Source organism: Talpa europaea (assembly GCF_964194135.1).
Source record: "Talpa europaea genome assembly, chromosome: 2".
Classification (NCBI taxonomy): Eukaryota; Metazoa; Chordata; class Mammalia; order Eulipotyphla; family Talpidae; genus Talpa; species Talpa europaea.
This window is the reverse complement of record NC_140068.1, coordinates 111,965,526-111,986,433: the sequence shown is the minus strand read 5'-3', so window position 1 is coordinate 111,986,433 and position 20,908 is coordinate 111,965,526. Positions and strand designations below refer to the sequence as shown.

General features: G+C 37.9%; 1 protein-coding gene across 1 annotated transcript in view; it reads left to right on the top strand.

The window, feature by feature from the left end:
- The window catches only part of NEDD9 (neural precursor cell expressed, developmentally down-regulated 9), a gene marked incomplete at both ends in the record, with an annotated part of 137,721 nt that extends 136,322 nt beyond the window's left edge, over positions 1-1,399 (top strand). Inside the window, one exon of the mRNA XM_084259409.1 lies at positions 890-1,399. Coding sequence (XP_084115535.1) covers positions 890-1,399 — 510 coding nt within the window. The remainder of the gene's footprint in view (positions 1-889) is intronic.
- Positions 1,400-20,908: the final 19,509 nt, after the last annotated feature.

Here is a 20,908-nt window from a genome sequence, read left to right as displayed (position 1 = left end):
CAGTATAAAAAAGTAAAGCCTACTGTGCATTTCTTGGGAAGATAGACTCATGTGGAAGACAGACTGAATCCTAAAATAGTACTTACCTAAAAAAGAGAGGACTCTCTTGATGCTTGGTGGAATAGCTGGAAATTATTATCATTACAACTTAAATAATACACCATTGGGTACAAAGAGGAGAACTAGAAATAAGCTAACCCTCACTGAATCTGACTCTGCAAGGTCCTTTTCTTACAATAACTCTGGAGGACTAAATATTATGATGCACTTCCTTAGAAATTTTCTTTTGCATAGTGCACATATATTTGTATACATTAGTCTTCTCTGTAGTGCTGAATAATAATATTTATAAATCTCAACAGGAAAAGTGGGAGAAATAAAAAAAGGATCATAAATTGTCATTTGTCTAAACATCTTGAAAGGGGCAGTGAAGGCTTTCCTTAAGATGGATTTTCTCTACCAAAGATCCTTACATTTGGTTTTCCTTACCACTGCTCATTGTTTAATACACATTTACATAGAGCCTACAATATACCAAACATTATTCTAAGCACTTCATAAACATTGACTCATTTAAACTTCATAAAAGTGTGGATAACAGAAGTAGGTTTGAATCCTATGCTTTCTTTCCACCTAAGGGCAAAAGAGACCAGTCGTCCAATGATGGAAGGTCAGAACTGTAGGCTTTCTTAGGGATCATCTGTCTCAACCTACATATTTTACAATTTGTGAAAGCAGGGAAATTAGATGGGTGCAAGGTCTCCCATCTAACAAGCACCTGACACTAATTAAGGATTAAAATCCCTGTCTTTAAACTTCAGTTCCTGGTTAATTTTTACTACTGCACACTGCCTTACATCCTTAATGAAATCTGTTTTCTTTCTTGCAGCTAAGTCAGTTCCAGTTGTTGGAACAAGAAATTACAAAACCCATAGAGAACGACATCTCCAAGTGGAAGCCGTCTCAGAACCTCCCAACTGCAAGCAGCAGAGTCGGTGCTCAGGACAGGCAGTTGCTCTGCTTCTATCACGACCAGTGCAAGACCCATTACATTTCCCTTCTCAATGCCACTGACGCTTTCTTCAGTTGTGTCAGCACAGCCCAGCCCCCAAGGATCTTTGTAGCACACAGCAAGTTTGTCATCCTAAGTGCACACAAACTGGTGTTCATTGGAGACACGCTCACCAGGCAGGTTACTTCCCAGGACATTCGCAACAGAGTCATGAACTCTAGCAACCAGCTCTGTGAACAGCTCAAGAATATAGTTATGGCAACCAAGACAGCTGCCCTCCATTATCCCAGTAGTACTGCCTTGCAGGAAATGGTACATCAAGTCACAGACCTGGCCAGAAACGCGAGGCAATTCCAGGACTCTTTGTTGGACATGGCAATGTTCTGAGAAGAAAAGGAAACAGCACTGAGATGACTAAAAGGAACTGGAAATCTAATCTGGTTTTTGTAAATGTTATCTATTTTTGTACATATTTTATATGAAAATGAAATATTTTAACATCTTATGATTTAGAAAATATTAATACATTCAGGGATAGGAAAGCAGATTTTTTCCTGTGTGCTTAAGCATGTGTATACTTAAGCACGTGAATTGTAAACTGTATAGAAACTTGTCCACGTGTGTGTGTATCTGTGTATTCATGTATGTAAGTGTATTCATGTATGTAAATGTTTGATAAATTCCATTTAAAAACATGTGTACCAAGCACCTTAGTAAGAACTTCCAAATGCTGCATTTTTTAAGAAAATATGCCAGCTACTTGGACTATTGCTCTACTAGTGACACTTTTGAACCTGTCACTCCCAAGTGTGGTAAGCATAGTATATTTGCAAGTATTCACCTCCTAATAATGAGGCAAGGTATTTGTTCTTACTTTGAAACACCTTCTAAAATTGAGTATACTGGGCATATCATGGCAAAATGCCTCAACTCTAGTTGAAAAACTCCTCTTACAGAGTAAGTTTCAAAAACTCCAATGTTTTAGATACTAGAGACAAGAATACATGTAGTTTGAGGTCATGTTCCCAGCTAGGACTGAGTTGTTCCAACCCTGAAGGATGCCATGCAAAAAAAGAGAGCATGGCTTTTTGATAGGCTGCATTTGGCCATGAGGTTTCCCAAAGGATGCTTTCAGATTTGCAAAATCATATTATTTGTAGCAGGAATTCATAAAGACATATGAGACTATAATAATCTACAAAAAGAAGGAATGATTGTCTACCTATTGTAAATAGACTTTATTGCCTCAGCCTTCACATAGTGCTCCTATCCTTATTACCTGAGGGGAACTGCCTGGTTCTTTGGTCATCTGCATGTTAGAGCCACGAAACCACATCTTATTCCAAGAGAAGTCATTGATTGAGCTTGTACCCTCCTTAAAACATGTATGTGCGGAACCCAGCATTCAGGGCAACAGTACGGATTCCAACCAATCTTTACAACTCTATCTGGCCTACAACTGCCAACACTATCTCGCAGCCCAGAACAGCACCCATCCACGTGTGTCCCTTTACACCTTTGGTGTTGACATAGACACCACAAGCCTTCAGATACATCATGGGGTAAATGAAATACTTCCATCTGGTAGGTAAATGTATTCACATAATGCCAAGTCAAGAATCATGTTATCTATAGCCTTTTGGTAGTTATATGTAACATTTTTATTCCAGCCCTTTTGAAAATGTTATTTGTTATACATGCTTTGACTTAATTAATCTTGCCCATTTTAAAGAAACAAGCTATTGGAACAAGAAAGGATATAAGAGAAAAAAGAATGTGTGATCTCAATATGATAAAAAAAATCAGTAAATTTATGACAAATTTTGAAAACAACCACTATTATAATTCTTAAAGCTCTACTCTGGCAAAAGGAGATGATTAGTAGTAAGACAAGTCCATGTTGGGAAGTAGGCAATTGCTGAAAATCAACTATACTTGAAGAAGTGTAAAAGTGTGTCCTTGTATATTTTATTGTATAATGTGTATTTGTTAGAGATGACGTATTTGTTGTAAGTTAAGTGTTGATATTCACATTTTTCAAAATCAGTGTATTCACTCTGTATTGCTTTCTATCCCATCTTGTTTGTAGAAGACTATTTTTAAATCATTAAATGTTTAGGTTTTTTTTCATAGCTATTGGGTTTTCTTTTCTGTATTTCTCTATTTGTCACAGAATTAAATTTTGGGTTACATTGGCACACCTAATATCAAAAATTAAGTTATGATTATTTATCAGTACTGTAGATCCTAATTTTATAGGAGAAACGAGGATTTTTTTATCATTTTGTGTAATTTCAGAGTGTGTTTGCATTTGAAGAAATTGTGGGAACGGTGAACATTACCAAACCCAAATATCTGGAATAAGACTTCTCTTCACCAGAAAGTGTATACATTTAAGAGATGGGTGGGATGAATTCTGTTACATCATATGGGTGTTACCTTTCATGTGATTTTGGATTCAAAGAGAATTGCTCCATTCATTCTGGACTAGACATAAAGAATTAAAGCTGTGTTTGCTGAAAACAGGAGAATTACAACCACATACATTTTGATTTTCTTTACATTTTATTTTTTAATTAATTTATTTTTCTTTGCTTAAATGTATTTATTTATATATGTATATTGCATCATTGTTCATTTTTAAGCACTTTGCTTCTTTTTCTTCCCCTCACATGTAGTCCCCATAGAATTTCCTCTACCAATGCACCCCTGCACCATCACCACACTCCCCTGTGCTCCTCCCACCCTCCTCCCCATCCCTTTCTCTCCCCTTCCCCTGCAGGATGTCTCTGGTTTTTAATTGTCTGTTTGTTTTTGTTTTGTTTTGTATTGTTATTTTCATTTTTTCATAGAACTGGGTTGTAGGCCAAAGGTGCAGGGGGGCGGGGTGAGAGGACTCACCAGAGACAGAGGGGGGTTTACTGAAATACACTGCTTAGGGGAACAGGAGGACAGACAGGAGAGTCTGCTGCGCCATGTGTGTTAGCTCCTGGCTAGGGATGGAATTCAGCCCTAGTGGTGATAGGACTGAGATCTAACCCATAGGCCACCAGGGAGGTCCCAATTTTCTTTCATTTTAAAAGGACAGATTTATTAGGAAAAGGAGAGAGAAAGAAAGAAAATGAGTGACAGGTGGGGAGGAGAGCCCACATAAATTATTTTTAATGCTTGATGCTTTCTTTTTTTCATTAACATATCCTATTGAAATGTATCTTGTATGTACCTTGTATTATTTTTTCCCACATCTATATAACATTTTTCCCACATCTATATAAACATTAATAAGTTTTCTAAAAATGTGTCTCCCTACCCCAAATACACACATACCCTCCTCCTTAAAACTTATGTTCTGCAGACGATGTCTAGGGTTTGTTTGATTTAGTTTTGTCTGTTCCTTTGTTTTGTTTCTTTATATTACAAGCATTCTAACATAAGTCTTTGTATGGTCATATGCTTTTATTTCTCTTGGATAAATATCTAGGAGAGAAATTCCCAAGTTATTCATAATAGTGCCAAATTTGAAGCAAGTTGAATGTCTTCAACTTACAGGTACGCTGATAAATTGTGATCTATTCATATAAAGGAATACTATTCAGCAATAAAAGGGAATGAATTCTGAACACATGTAGCAACATGAATGGATCAGTCTTAGAAACATCCTCCTCTAAAATCAAATCAACCGAGGGATCAAGATGAAATCACAGAAAGTTAGCTTTGCTTCCAAGAAGATTTTCTAAGTCAACTAGTGGGACGTTACACCCAGAGAGTCCAGTGGCTTGAGTCAAAACTGAAAGTTCTCCTGGACATCAGAGTCTACCACACTCCACCAAAAGAAACAAGCAACAGATTCAGGTTTTACTGAACAAAAGGTGAGAGGGGAGAAATGCCTGAAGACTGCAGTGCAGGGTGGGCATCACAGACTGCAGGACTGTCACTCTGCCAGGAATCCTGGGGATAGGGGAGCTAAATATTATGAAGAAACACACCCCGACTTAGGAGAAATACATGCCAAGTTGCTGAAGAACTCCCCAGCGACAAGACCACTCTATGGTGAAAAAAATGACAGCATACTCCACTGCACGCTCCCTTTGCTACCACCCTGGATTGGTTCTGACCTCAGGAAGATACTGCCAGCACTCAGACTGCTTGCAAGAGAAGAGGGTTATTGGTGGTTCCACAAATAAAAGTCAGCCTTCCCACACCCCAGTACTTGGTATCGGCAGCTGGACTCTTCCAGGCCCTTCCCCTTCCCTATGATTCAGCAACCACCAACACAAGGTTCACTAACTATGGAAGCCAGCAAAGACCAAGAATATAAAACAAAATCATGGTGCTACCTGCTTAAAAGTAAAATTAGCTCAACTTTCTAAGTTATAGCAATAGATATTTCCAAAATTTCAGGAAACCTAAAGCAGTAAAGTGGGCATATAAAAAAAAAAATACAAAGCATGGAACCACAAGGGAATATATATGTCACAAGGAAAGAACAATTTTTCTGAGTTTTCTCTGAGATCTTAGAATTTCTTTTTGATGGCAAGCTTGAATTCTGTGTCTGATAGGATATCTAGATCTTCTATGTCTTTGTGATTGGGTTCTGAAAATTTGTTCTCTTTCTGTGATGTAGTATTCCCCTTAAAACTACTGCAGCCACTCGTCGTTTCATTCCACCTCCGCATGGCTTTCAAGACTTCACTGCTATGGGTTCAGCCTCTTCTAGGCATGTCTCCACTCCTTTCACACTGGGCTGGGGCACTCACAGGGTGTTGCCTGGTAGTCACTGATGCTGTCAGGCCAAGCCTGGTGGAACTGACTGTGACCTGCACTGGTTCCCAAATCACTGGTAGAGTGCCTGCCCAGGATCAGTCAGAGGTGCTTCCTGGAGGGACACTGAGGATGGCAGTTTCCAGGCAGGGCCCTGTGCAGCCCTGACTGTGACCAGTGATGTTTCCCATGGTGCCGGTAGTTATGGTTGTGGTTGGGGGCCCCTCTTGGAAGGTGTCTGAGGGTTGCTGGTTTTGGGTGGGGCCTTGCAAGGCCCAGACTGTTCTGCTTCCTGAGGCATGGTAGGGTGTGCCTGGTGTTGGAGGCACTTCCCAGAAAGTGGCTGAGGGTCCCCGATGTCAGGCCGATCCCTGCAAGACAGAACAATTAAATCTTGTTATTTAGGAAAACATGGATGGAACTGGAGGGGGGTTGCTAAGCAAAATAAGTCAGAAGAAAAAAGACAGCATATTGAAATATAGAGAAACAAATCAACAATAGACAAAACTAAAATGAAAGAAACCATAGAAATATGATTGCAGAATTGAGGCTAGCAGTGGAAGAAGGGGAAGTTGGGGAGTAAAGAAGGGAACTGGGAATCAATGAACTATGGTGGAGGCTATGGGTGTCTTGGTGGTGGGTGTGGTGTGGTAACACACATCTGAAGAGGGGTGAACTGAGCCTCTGAGTTATAAAGTGTTGCTCAATTAAAATAAACATTTCCTTCAGCAAAAGTTGGGCAAATGAAGAGTGCAATATATGAAGCTCCAATTTGTAGTAACAGAAATCAGATCATTGATTTCTTAATGTCAGAAGTGGGAACTGAAAATAATCTGGAAAACAGCAGTCTGTGGATGCATAAATTAACCAAAACACATCATGTACATTAAAGATGTATGCATTTATTGCATTTAAGTCATACCTAAATAAAGTTGATTTTCAAAAGAGGTACAGCATTTTCCTACTAAAGTCTAATGTTTCACTTGTTTACAAATCTGTTGTCATAATAACCAATTCACAGAAACATTTGAGAATGAGGGTAAAAGATCAGAAAGTTCAGCTTGCTATAGTTATACTAGATTACTGCATTAGAGTCAATACTGAGCTTGTCCATGACCCATCAGGAAGACACATGTGATTTTCCAAATCCCCTAGTCAATAAAATCCTGCCTGGACTTCACATGTTTTCTCATAAACAACATCTACATTCTTCATAATTTGAAGAATTATGACAAAAGAAATATCATTCATCTGAAGACATGAAAACAGCAATTCATTTATTCATTAATCAGTAAGGCAGCAGCTGTCTCAATCAGAAGAGCCTCCCAGCCTACCAGTCTCCCAGCAATTATGTCTTGCTGTGAACCAAAGGAACAAAAAGAAAGGAAGACCTACTTTCTGCCTTCCTTTGTTTGTTACTTTTGATCCAAAAGTAAACATGCCTTTAAGCAATTTAAGGCTAATTATTGACAAATGTCCAAATGGAAAGTAGGGGAAGACTTCAGGAGCTCAGAGAGAAAATTAAAGTGATGTAGGATACATAGAAATAAGTTCATGCAAAGAGCAGGCCTGGAGAAATTGTTCACTAAGAGCTAACTGGATGGGCAGAGGACTAAGGAAAGAATGGCAAAGGTTGCCAGACAGGAATGAGCATGCAGAGAAATGAAGAATCCAAACTTCTGCTGCCTCCAGGAAACACACCTAAGTTCCAAAGATAAACATATATTGGCATTGAAATCTGTTCTGCAAGCAAATAGTCACCCCCCCCCAAAAAAAAGGGGCAGCCATACTTATATCAGATAAAATAGATTTCCAGCTAAAAAAGACAAGAGACATGGATGGACACTATAAAATGATCAAGGGGACAGTACACCAAGAAGACATAACACTCACCAATATATACTCACCAAATAAAGAAGCACCAAAATATATTAGACAATTACCATCATCTCTGAAAATAGACATTGGAGAAAATATGTATGTGACAGCAGGCTTCAACACCCCATTTGCTCAAATGGGTGGATCAATGAAACAGAAAGTAAACAGGGACACAATATCCCTAAATGAAGGTCTAGACATATGGGCCTAACAGCCATCTATAGGACACTGCTCCCCCCTCCAAAAACAACCTAAATATGTATTTTTATCAAGTAACATGGGTAATTCTCCAGGACTGAACACATATTGAGTCACAAGACAAACATCAACAAGTACATAATGATAGAAATCATACTAAGTATCTTCTCTGGCCATAAAGGCATCAAAATAGAAATCAGCTATAAAAAGAAAGCACAGAGATCCCTCATTACATGGAGACTAAACAGCATGGTATTGAAGGACACTGGATTAATGAGGAAATCAAAGAAGATATAAAAAATATATCTTGAGATGAATGAAAATGAGAACACAATCTTTCAGGATATAAGGAGCATAGCAAAAGCAGCATTAAAAGGAAAGTCTAGCAATAAGGCCCATATCAAGAAATAAGAAAGAACCCACAGAAACAACATAATCTCACATCTCAAGGAACTAGAAAAAGAACAACAAAGCCAAAACAAAACAAAAAGCCAGTAGAAGAAAGGAAACAATAAAAATTAAAGATGAAATAGAAATGAAAAAGGCAGTCCAAAAGATAGATCAATGAACCCAAAGGTAGTTCTGTGAAAAAAATAAACTAAACAGATAAACCTCTAGCTAGGCTCTAAAGAAAAAGAGGCAGTGTTCATATAGGATCATAAAGAAAAGAGGAAAAATTACAACACATGCAGCAGGAATCCAGGGAATAGTTACAGATTGCAATGGAACATTGATATGCATATGAGTTCAACAATCTAGATGAGATGCACAAATTCTCAGAATTATACAATCATCAAAAACTGAATAAAGAAGAAAAATAGATAAACAAACCAGTGACAAGCAGCAAAATTGAAACAGTAATCAAAAACCTCCTCCTCCCCACTGCAAAAAAAATAAAAACTAAAAAGGACCATATGGTCCCACAATCAAGTTCTACCAAACATCTAAAGATGAAATAATATCTTCCCTATAAAAATTCTTTCAAAACAATGAGAAAGAAGAAATACTGCCAAATATATTTTATGAAGCCAACACTACCAAAATCAAACAAAGACAACACACACTAAAAAGGAAAACTAAAGATCAATCTCCTTAATGAACATGGATGCTAAAATTCACATTAAAATTTTAGCAACTGAATCCAACAATTCATCATGAGAAGTGGAATTTATACACCATGAGAAGTGGAATTCATTCCAGGAACACAGGATTATACAACATCAAAAAATCAATTAAAGTAATTCACCACATCAACAACAACAAAATAAAATAAAAACCATATGATCATATCAATAGATACTGAGAAAGCACTTGATAAAATTCAACATCATTTATTATGAAGCCCTCAAAAAACTTGAGATAAAAGGAACATACCTTAACATAAGTCAAATACTTTCCAAAAAATGACAATAATGTAAGATAATAAATAAATTAATTAAAAAAAATCTCTACCTGAACTGGTCTTTGGTGACAACAGGTTAAGGGGCAGCACCTGTTTGACCTTTAGCATGAAGATTCATAGTCTATTATTCCCTCAATTTATTTCTCCAATGCCTGAATATGTAAAAATGGAGACAACAGAGCAATAATTAAATTGGATGAAATTTGCCAAAGGATTGACTCCTCTGGGCTAGCATTTTTCCCTGATATACTTTGGGGAAGCCCATCTCGTATGAAGGGTTACACTTATTTATGTTTTAATGAGTTTTATTGATTTATCATTGGTTCCAACACTACATGTTTTGGGAATACAGCTTCACACCTTACTATTCCCGTCAGCCAATTTCTTGTGCCATTCACACCATCTTTCTGAATCGCTTTACCCATTCCTCCTACTTTCCTTCCCCGTCCCTTCTTCCATTGGTAACCACCATATTTTTTTATATGAGGAGTTTATATTCCTCTATTGTGGGGTTTTACTGCAAACAATTAAAATTAAAATGATGTTTTATAAGTGATTAAGACAGAGGGCAGGCAGCCTCTGAGTCAGGTCTCCGCTTCAGAGGAATGCTCTGGAGAGGAAATGGCACCTTCAGGGACCATGAACTCAATCACTACTGTTCATTAAACACGTAGTTGAGTTAGAGTCTTTTTAGACAGTCCAAGAGCAAAAGAATTCAATGGAGACAGCAGTGACACAACTGCTTTAAATTCCAAATGGTGTTCTGTTTCCACCATGTATCTCACTCTCCCAAAGCAGGTCTCAGTGGCACCTTGGAGACTGATGCAGATTTTACCTTTTGTCCAGGCTTGTCAGGGTGCCTGGGTAGCCCAGAAGGAGTTTTCAAATGGGAACAAAGAAAGTTTTCATAGGACCAAAGAAAGTAAAAAAATAAACAAAACACACAGAGATGGGGGAAAAATTTGGTCATATGGCCTATCTCACCTATCCAGGGATTTTAATCTAAGAAATATTTAACAGATGGGAATTCTTAAAAAGGTAGCAATAGGGCCTCCCCGGTGGCGCAGCGGTTGAGCGCTGGGTTGTGAAGCTGCCCGCGGCCTCTGCGGCGCTGGTTCGATCCCCGGCTGCTCCCCGGCCACCAGAGGGTCCCACATGGTGCGCAGACCTCTCCTGCCGCCTGCTGCTCCCCTCAGCAGTGTACTTCGGTCCTTCTGCCTGCTCTGCTCCCTGCTCTGGCTCTGGTGAATTCTCTCATCCTCCCGTGCTTCTGACTGTACCCAGTGCATGTATAAACAAACAAACAAATAAATAAATAAAACATGCCTCTATAAAAAAAAAAAGTAGCAATAAAAACATAGATAATACATCCTTTGTTCTGAAAAATAGCAGTCTGCCCTGCAGAAGGGGTGCTGGTAGAGCCTGAGAGCTCAATTAGGAAGTCCTCATTTTAGGAGAATGTGCAAAGTTAGCCTGGGTTAGAAAAATGGGTGGATATGGCGAGAATTGGAGAGATTCTAAGAATGTAGGAGGGGAATTCAACAGGACTGGTGATAAATTGGACTGGAGATATGATAGAAAGGGAGAGTGGTTGATGGTTTCTAGCTTGGGCATCTGGATGGATGTGGATTTATTCTGATGTAGGAAACACCAAGTCTCAAGGACTCTATGGAACCAACTTACGGTGAACTCCACACTGGACCAAGATAAAAGGGAGCAAGCAATGCTGGCCAAGAAACCCCACACTGTATCAGGAGAAGGTTATGTTAGGCCAATCTTACTTCCTGGACATGTAAGCACATGCTTATTTTGTGATTGAAAAGGGAAATGAAAGAAGAGAAAAACAACCTCGAAATGATTTCAATGAACAAAGGCCAATATGAGGAGAGAAATCTCGAAAAGAGTAACTGAAAAAAAATTTAGCACACTTTTATCTCAGAATGTACTAGTACCAATTCTTTTGTAGCCTTGGAGGGGGCAGGGGTTAAGAAAGGGATGAAGGAGGAGAGAAAGAATGCATACCTCACAACAAGATTTAGGCCAGCTCCCAACAACTATAATTAAGAAAACTGAGTTAACAGAAAAGACACCTTATTTTGTCTCCACATGGACAATTTTCCAGGGAGTCAGCAAGGAATAATGTTAAATGAAAACATGCCCCTAATTTGCTCTGGCTGCCAAGCAGTTAGGTTACCATCAGACACCAGACACCATCTACCCCTCCCCTAGAAGTTATCATCTAAGAGCAGTTTATGAGTCTTCTTTATGACCCAGGGAGCATAACAGGGATTTTTCAGAGCTTCCTGGGCCCTTTTTGATATAAATCACTCTTCAAGAATTTGAAGTTTCTAAGAACAATGGTCGTGATTGGGACATTTTAATCATTGCTAAGAGAAGCAACATATTCCAGAGGTTTGCACAATGCTGAAATACCAAGACAAAGGACTCGTGTGGGTGTATTTTTAGTCAATGAGGACCTAAGAATAAAAAACTGATAACTTAGTTAAGGTTGTTACGGCTCTTGGGCAATTATTTCCACCTATATGTCTAGACATTCAATCAACACTAAAAAGGGCTTAAGATTTGACAAAAAAAGGTTGGTTTTTTTGAATAATGGATCACCCAATCCTGTTTGCAAAAGAAAAATCAACAAACAAGAAAATGAAGGGTCTGCAAGGAATATTGAGAAGAGGGCTTGCAGGGGCCTCTTGTACAGAGAAAAGCTTTCTAGAGAAAGGTTATCACTTCCTGCTGCTTGCAAAAGTGAGTGGAGTTGTGTTGACTCTTCCCAGGAGGCTTCCCTTCTTGGAAGGACCCCCCCAAAATCTTTTATTTCCCTGCCAGTGCATACAGCCAGCACCCACTCATTCAGGTTACAATGTTGTTATCAAGGCAGATGGCTTCAAAGTGTTTTTCATTTAGAGTCTACCACTTTGCTGATCTAAAGCTTAATTCCCTCATTAACCCTCAGGTAACTTTTCACAGTGACTTCTTGTGTTCTGGTAGGGTAAAGAAAGACCTAGCTGGAAAATTTGATTTTTGCAATAGATACTACCACCAACCTGCTTGTGAAATGGGCATGTGAAATGCAGACCTTGCTCAATGTTGTGAATCTAAGTTTTACAAACACACAGCAATACTATTATTTCTTTGCCCAAACATCTTATATTATATATTTCAGGATTAGGGTATCTTCAGTTCATCTTTTTCATTTTATAACTTGGCCCACACAAGGAGCTCAAATCATTTTGATGAGCTAACTGACCAAATAACCCTCCAAGTGCCCCCCACTAGTCCCACATTGGAAGAATCCTATGAGTCTATGGTCATACCACCCTAAACCTATCAGATCTTTTCTGATCCTTGAAGCTAAGCAGGACTGGGCCTCATTAATACTTGGATGGTAAGAGTCCTCTAGAATAAAATAATGTTGTAGGATCCCTAAAGATAACAAATAAAAAATTAAAATCCTTACAAACAGAAAGTCTGTAAGTTTTTTTTTTGCTTTTTTAAAGAAACAATTAAATTTATTTATTTAGATATATTTTACATCATTGTTCCTTTTTAAACAATGTTTGTTTGTTTTTCCCCCCTTCAGGTGTAGCCCTCATAGAATTTCCTCCACCAATTCACCTGTGCACCATCACCACAGTCCCTGTGCCCCTCCCTCCCTCCATAAATTATTGGTGTATAGTTTCCCTTTAAATAAGTAAATTTCCATCCTTTTTGTTGTTTTTGTTAGATGACTGTGTGACCGTAGCTCCCTGTGGGTTCAACCCCAATTCACTCCCTTGCAAAGCTGGTATGACGAGGACACACCCTCTGTCCCTAGATTCAGAATCCATGGTTTTAGATAACTATGATGTTACATCACCCGCATCTGCTCTCTTGATACAAAACTTCTGTTACTTCCCCACCCTGATACTCAGATCTTTAGCATATTATAGCTGTGACAGATTTATAATGATAGATTTTTTAAATAAAAAACAATTACAGCAAAAATTGACAAAAAGTTAAATGTAAAAAAAAATGTTTTATTATCAGTAGCAGATACAGTCACATTTAAGCATCAGGGAGTGTACTGTTTGTTTTGAATAAAAATAGTAAGTATTTTCTCCTCAGAAGTAAGATTTTTGTAATTAATTAACCATGGTTTCCATTTGGCCTTTACTACCAGAAAGTCAGAGACAAATTTGATATGAATGTTAGTAACATTTAATAATCTATGTCTTGAATATCTGGATTATGACTTTTCTCTTTATCTAATCTTTCCTACTGATGTCATTTCTTGTTCTTTTCTAGCTTACTAACTGTGTGATATTTTGAACATGTAAGAGTTCAGATGTTCATTGGGTATGTGAAGAAGCATAATCAAGACATTCCTTGGATGGAAGGATGGGCTGGACCAATCTGAGCTCTGTGTTCAGAGTTAATTCTATTCTCTACACTGCTGAGAAATGGTGGAGTTCAATTGTCAGGTAAGTTCTACTGTTGTCTATTTCTCATTTGTAAATCCATCTTACCTTGCAACTTCTCCCAGGCTTTGGTGAGACATCACTACAGATTTCCATTCTTGTTTGTTAGCATCCCCTCAGGTAATTAATGACTCCTGGAATCTCAATTCAGACATGTTTTAATATATTTTACTCACAGATGTCATGATGCATCTTTGTTATTTTATGATCTTATAGATACAGGCTTGATTCATCAATGCCTGAACACAGTCACACTCCAAATATTCTACCAAGAAAAGTGTCAATCCCCCAAAAAATACCCTGTAATGTCTGCAAGCCTCCTAAGTAGAGATGGGAAGATTTTCAGTTGAAAGTGGAGAGAGTACATATGCCACTCTCCTCGCATTCTCATGAAAGGGAAGACCTTCCTTACACACTCACACAAACAAACACACACACACACACACACACACACACCCCTCTTCTCCCATGATTGTGTTTTCAAGTGACAAAGAAACAACCTTCAGTTTCCTTACAGGTTTTTTTTTTTTTTTTTAGTTGCAAGAGAAAAATAGTAATTGTATGGTAGAGATATCAAACAGTGTCAATTGGTGACTAATGGATGTCATGATCCTTCAGAGGAGAGGTTACAATATCACCTACAGAATCCTGAATTTCTTCATCTAAACATGATGAAACATCAACAGGCAAAAAAATGAAAAATGTTTGTTCTATTTTAAAAGGTGGTGCTGGAGGGCCTCCCCGGTGGCGCAGCGGTTGAGCGCTGGGTTGCGAAGCTGCCCGCGGCCTCTGCGGCGCCGGTTCGATCCCCGGCCACCAGAGGAGGATCCCACATGGTGCGCAGACCTCTCCTGCCACCCGCTGCTCCCCTCAGCAGTGTACTTCGGTCCTTCTGCCTGCTCTGCTCCCCACTCTGGCTCTGGTGAATTCTCTCACCCTCCTGCGCTTCTGACTGTACCCAGTGCATGTATAAACAAAACAAACAAACAAACATAATAAATAAATAAATAAAAACATGCCTCTATAAAAAAAAAATAAAAAAAAATAAAAGGTGGTGCTGGAGGAGAAACATTCTGCAAAAGTGTCAATGTTACACAAAACAAAGGAAGAGTATGAAACGTTTTCACATTAAAAAATGTAAGAGAGATCTGACAATTAGAATACCTGGCCCTGCTAGATCCCACACTGGAGGAAATAATAAAGGGCTTTACTTTGGGTTAAATGTCAACATTGAAATACAATAAACTAAATAGAAGTGACTAATCAGTGCTAAGTTGCTAAATACTGTGGTTCTGTGAGAGAATATTCCTATTCTTAGCAAATACATAATGAAGTACTTTAGGGTAAAGGGCCATAAAGTAGGCATGTGTTTTTCGGAAAAGGAATTTTGTTACATGTTTATAAGTGAAACACAGTAAAATTGTGCTTGTCTCACTCTTAACAACTTTTCTTTAAATTTAGAATTATTTCCAAATAAAATTTTTTTAGCAATTTTTCAATTCTACTTACAAGAGTTTGACCTCAGTAATGAACCTGGGTTTAAATCTTACCCCTGCCTCTTAACTGTGTGATCTTGAGCTACTTAAATTTCTGCAAGTCTTGATTTCCTCATTAGTGAAATTGGTATAATGATAGCGTCTGTGTCATCTGCTTGTTATAAGACTTAAAGTTACAGAATAATATTTGTAAAGCATTTAGAACATATCTGGCACACAGTAGATGTTTGATAAACATATTGCTATAATTCTGAAATTAAAAACAAATCAAACACACAAAACAATATTTTCCAAACCTAAAAATTCCCTCTTGGTAGCCACTGACTAAGTTAATATAGATAGTGCTTTCATAGATCTAATGTGAACTGTGTGTTAATTGTTGGGAGATCATCACAATCAAGTATTGTTCACTAAATAGAATTAGAGATGTGGGGGAAGTGAAACTACTTGTGTAACTTTGGTATTGCAAAAGCAGTGAAATATATTAAAAAATCAGTTATTGAGTTAAAATAAACTCATCACTCCTTCTGAACAGTTTTGAATATTATATTGAGTTTCCAAGAAACAAAGGTGATAAATAAAACATTTTATGATGCCAAGTAATTAAAAATCAGGAAGTCTTCTTACAATTATGACTTACTCCAAACTTAATCCTAGCATAAACAAAACACCTGATGAAGGAAAAGTAAAAATCTCATATTTTAGCATTTACTAAAATTTCTTCTGAAAGAGAATAGAGTTGGGGCAACTAAGAGACTTTTTCAAAGCTCCTAAAAACTGGCCAGAAAGTCCTCACGTTGGCAGGGTCTGAGGGAGCACCTTTCCCCATCATCTTAGGACAGCAGGGTTCCTCAGAAAGTCAGCCAGGTGGGGCCTCCCAGGTGGTGCAGCGGGTTAGGCGCCGCGCTGTGTAGCTGTCCACAACCTCTTTAGCGCAGGTTCGATTCCCAGCTGGCCAGGGAGATTCCCATATGGTGCGCAGACCTCTCCTGTCACACCCGATGCTCCCCTCAGCAGTGTATTTCGTCAGTCTGCCTGTTCTGTTCCCCACTCTGTCTCTGGTGAATCCTCTCACCCACCCACGCATTTGGCCTGTACTTTTATAAATAAATAAATAAATAAATAAATCTTTTAAATAAATAAATAATCTTTAAAAATAAATAAACAAAAGAAAGTCTGCCAGGTTCCAGGAAAATGACTACATATATCAGCCAGGTGGATGGCAGTGCCTCCAGCCCAATAGGTTACTATACGTCGAACTGTGCAAAGCTTTATCCTGATCAAGGCAGTCCCCCTGTGTATCTGGTACACACTCTCTTGGCCTCTCACATCTCACAGAATTGCTGTTACTCTTCAACTTGCTATCCCATTCTGCCCTCATGGACATGTTCTAAGAAATAGCCTCTCTAATCTGTTAATGCAGCAATGAAATTTTTTATATTATTATTTTATTTTATTAATGTTACAAAAACCTTTAATTTCTACAAATAATACTGCTTACACTACAGTCATTTGTCTCACTAAAAGTTAACTATATCTTTATAACTGGGAACTCAACAATACCCCCCTTTTTTTTTTTTAAAAGAAAACCCAAGACACACAAACACTGTTACTTGAGATGAAAAAAGAATATTTTTTGTCTTTCAATGATGAAGGAATATATTTACTATACCTTTCTTGGTAACATTTCTTTTTTATTGAGGCTATATTGGTTTAAAACACTGTAGACAATTTAGAGATATAAGTTCAAGCCTCTTTAGATGTATGCTACCACAGCAGACTACCACAACACACTCATAATCCTACACCATGTTCCATTGCTCCCTCTCCTCTTGTTCCCCACAACCCACTCTACCCTTGAGCTAGCATAACTTCTGTATTCAGATGTATAGGGTTTGTTTTGGTTTAGTTTTATCAATTCTTTTGTTTTTTCCCATATTCCATGTGTGAGTAAAATCGCAGATGTTTGTCCTTCCCCTTTTGACTTATTTTTCTTACTCTTAATCCCCTTCAGTTTTGTCCATTTGTTCCAAATGGCAAATCTTCATCTTTTTTATAGCTGAGTACTATTCCATTGTTATTAATAACACATCTTCTTAATCCACTCATCTGTTTGGGGGCACTTAGGTTGTTGCCATAACGTAGGTTATTATGAATAGTGCTGAAATGAACATAGGAGTACTTATACACTTTTGAATTGTGTTTTTAACTCTTCAAATAGATACTGAGTAGCAGAACAGCTGCATCATCTGGCAAAATTACCTTTAATAATTTGAGAATCCACACTATTTTTCATAGAGGTTGAAACAGTCTACATTCTCATCAACATTACACCAGGTATCTTTTTTATCCAAAACCTTGCCAACACTTGTTTCTGGTTTTTCTCAGTAAAGGCCATTTTCACAGAGGTGAGATGGTATTGGTAGTAGTTTTGATTAGCATTTCTCTGCTAATTAAGAGATAAATGTCTCTTAATTTTCATGTGTGTATTGGCGATCCCAATGTCTTCTTTGAAGTAGTGTATCTAATTTTGCTCTTCTGTCCATTTTTAATTGTATTATTTGTTTTCTTTTTTTTGAATATATAACTTCATTGTAGATCTCACATATTACTCCCTTATTGAACATATGATGTGCAAATATTTTCTCCCATTATCCTTTTAGTTGGCCTTTCCTATAGTTTCTGATGTCCCTCATCATTTTATAAATTTTTAAGGTTGGAGGCTTTTCCTAACCAAATTCATTGTAACTCCATGGAACCACAGGCAACATGTCGCCAAAATTTCTGATAATTTTTTCATAGAGATCACAGATTCAGTTGGGAAAGTTGAGAAATATCTTGATTTTCAAGTTTTGACAAATAATTCCAATTTTCACAAAAGGTAAGCTTGTCTGGGTCAAAACAAAACAAGTATCTAGGCCTATTTACATCTTAAAGCTGTCTATTTTCAAGCTCTGGGATAAAGAGAGGCTTCTGAATGAATAGTGATGGGCAAATAATACTTCTTGTATCTAAAGAAACAATTAAGAGGTGACATGGTTTTAAATTTTGTAATAACTTGAGACATATGCCCAAGAAAAATAAAATTTTGGTGTCAGAATTATTTATTCACACATGTCACTGATGTCACCTCCAAGAGAAACAGATTCCTGGGGAAACAATGTAATTTTTGAGAAGTTGTAGAAAATTTGCAACCTAATGTTACCAAGAGCTGTTCTGCTATTACTCAGTAATAGCACTGAGTCAAGTACTGAGCACTTAAGATTAGATGTTGAAGGAAGTAATTTACCACCAGTTTTTATCAATAATTTTACAAATTAATAAATACTATTTTTAAATTTTTTACATCATTGTTCATTTTTAAACAATATCATATTACAAATTAATATCAAGGAGTTTCATCCACAAGAGGTCAAGTCACTCTCCCCACACCTATTCTGATGGATACTGGATGTGTAGATTCTTTTTTAATTTCAAAATGACTTGCTGTCAGTCCTCCCTGGTTGTGCAAGTCTTGGCACTATCAAGCTATTACCATGAATTTGCAGCATGAGTTTGATGCCTGGTCAGGGAGCTAACCCACATGGCTCAACAAACCTCTCCTGTCTCACCCTCTGCTCTCCTCAGCAGTTTATTTCAGTCAGTCTGCCTGTTCTACTCCCCACTCTGGTGAATACTCTCAACCCCTGCACCTCTGGTCTACACCCCAGTTCTTGTATGCATAAATAAATAAAAATAAATCTTTTAAAAAATGACTTGCTGTGCTTTTGACACTTAATGTCTAGGAACTTAATGTCTAGGAGAATTTTCACCAAAAACTGAGATATTCCCATGGAAGGGAAGGGGAAACATTGCTGCTGTGAAATGCCAAAAGCAATCCCAAGAGAAACAATTTGAATATAAACTGCAAATCGATACTGTGAATACTTCAATAACATACCTATCCATTTCCTCAACAACCATGCACCAATAGGATATACATTTACAGATGCCTCCCATTTGGAATTTACATTTTCTCATCTATTTTGATTAGACTGTGAACAGACTGCTGGATCTGCTGCTACACTGGCAAAATGGCACTGAAGAAATATTTGACAGCTTTAAAGAGAACTCCTACCAAACTGCCACATTACTACATTAGGAGGAAACAACTATTTTTTTCTTCCATTGTGCTAATGTTTGTACAGTATTTCATTTCTCCATTCATGTTTAGTCCCTGTAGTTTTCCCACCATTGTAACTGTCCCTTATGATCTCCCCTCCCCTGTTGTGACCCTTGTCCCAACCTCTCCCCTGCAGTGTGCCTCAAATCTATGGTCAGCTTGCAAGTTTTGTCATTTTTCTGATCCTTTGTTTGTTTTCTCCATATTCTGCCTATAAGTGAAACTATGTGATATTTATCTTTTTCCTTCTTACTTATTTCACTTAGCATAATCCCTTCCAGCTCCATCCATGTTGCCACAAATGGCCTGAGTTTATCTTTTTTTTTCAATTGTTGAGTAGTATTCCATTGTGTATATATACCACATCATTTTTTTTAAATTTATTTATTTATACAAGAACCGACGTACAGGCCAGATGTGCAGGAGGGTGAGAGGATTCACAAGAGACAGAGTGGGGAGCAGAACAGGCAGACCAACCAAAAACACGGCTGAGGGGAGCAGCGAGCGAGACAGGAGAGGTCTGCCATGCTATGTGGGTATCTCCGTGGCCGGCCGGGAATTGAACCGGTGCTGCAGAGGCTGCAGAGGCTGCGGACAGCTTCACAGTACTGAGCTCAACTACCTGCACTGCCAAGGGAGGCCCTATACCACATTTTGATTGAGTCACCTGTTCTGGGGTATTAAACTATTCCCATATTAGGACTATTGTAAATAAACAGGAGTGCAGGTTTCCTTTCAAATTAGTGTCTTTATGTTTTTTGGGGTAGATTCCTAGGACTGGAATCTCTGGAACATAAGATAGATCCATTTTTAGTATTTTGAGAAACCTCCACAATCTTTCCACAGTGCCTAGACTAGTTTGCATTTCCACCAGCAGTATAAGAGGGTTCCTTTTTCAACACATCCTCACCAGAATTTGTTGTTTCTGTTATTTTTAATTTGGACCATTCTTATTGGTATTGTTTTGATTTGCATTTCCCTAATGATAAATGATGTTGAACATTTGTTCACATGCCTGTTGGTCATTTGCATTTCTTCTTTGGAGAATTGACTTTTTAGCTCTTCTGCCCATTTTTTGACTGACTTTTTTGCTTTGATTTGTTGAGTTGTGTAAACTCTTTGTAGATCTTTGATAAAGTCCATTATCTGATGTATGATGTGAAAATATTTTATCCCTTCCAGTAGGGTGTCTCTTTACTTCTGTTATTGCCTCTTTTGCTATACAGAAGGTTTTTAGTTTAATGTAGTCCAAGCTATTTATATTTCTCCTTTGTTTTCCTTGCTTCTGGACATGAATAATCCAAGATGTTTCTGATGTTTATGTCATGGGGTGTTTTGCCAATGTTTTTTTCAATGTATTTTGGAGTTCCCAGTTTTACATTCAAGTCTTTTATCCATTTGTGTATGGTATGAGAGAGAGGTCTAATTTCATTCTTTGTGCATGTGGCAATCCAGTTTGTCCCACCATCATTTATTAAAGAGAATTTCCATATCCCAATGTATATTATTTAACCCCTTTGTCCA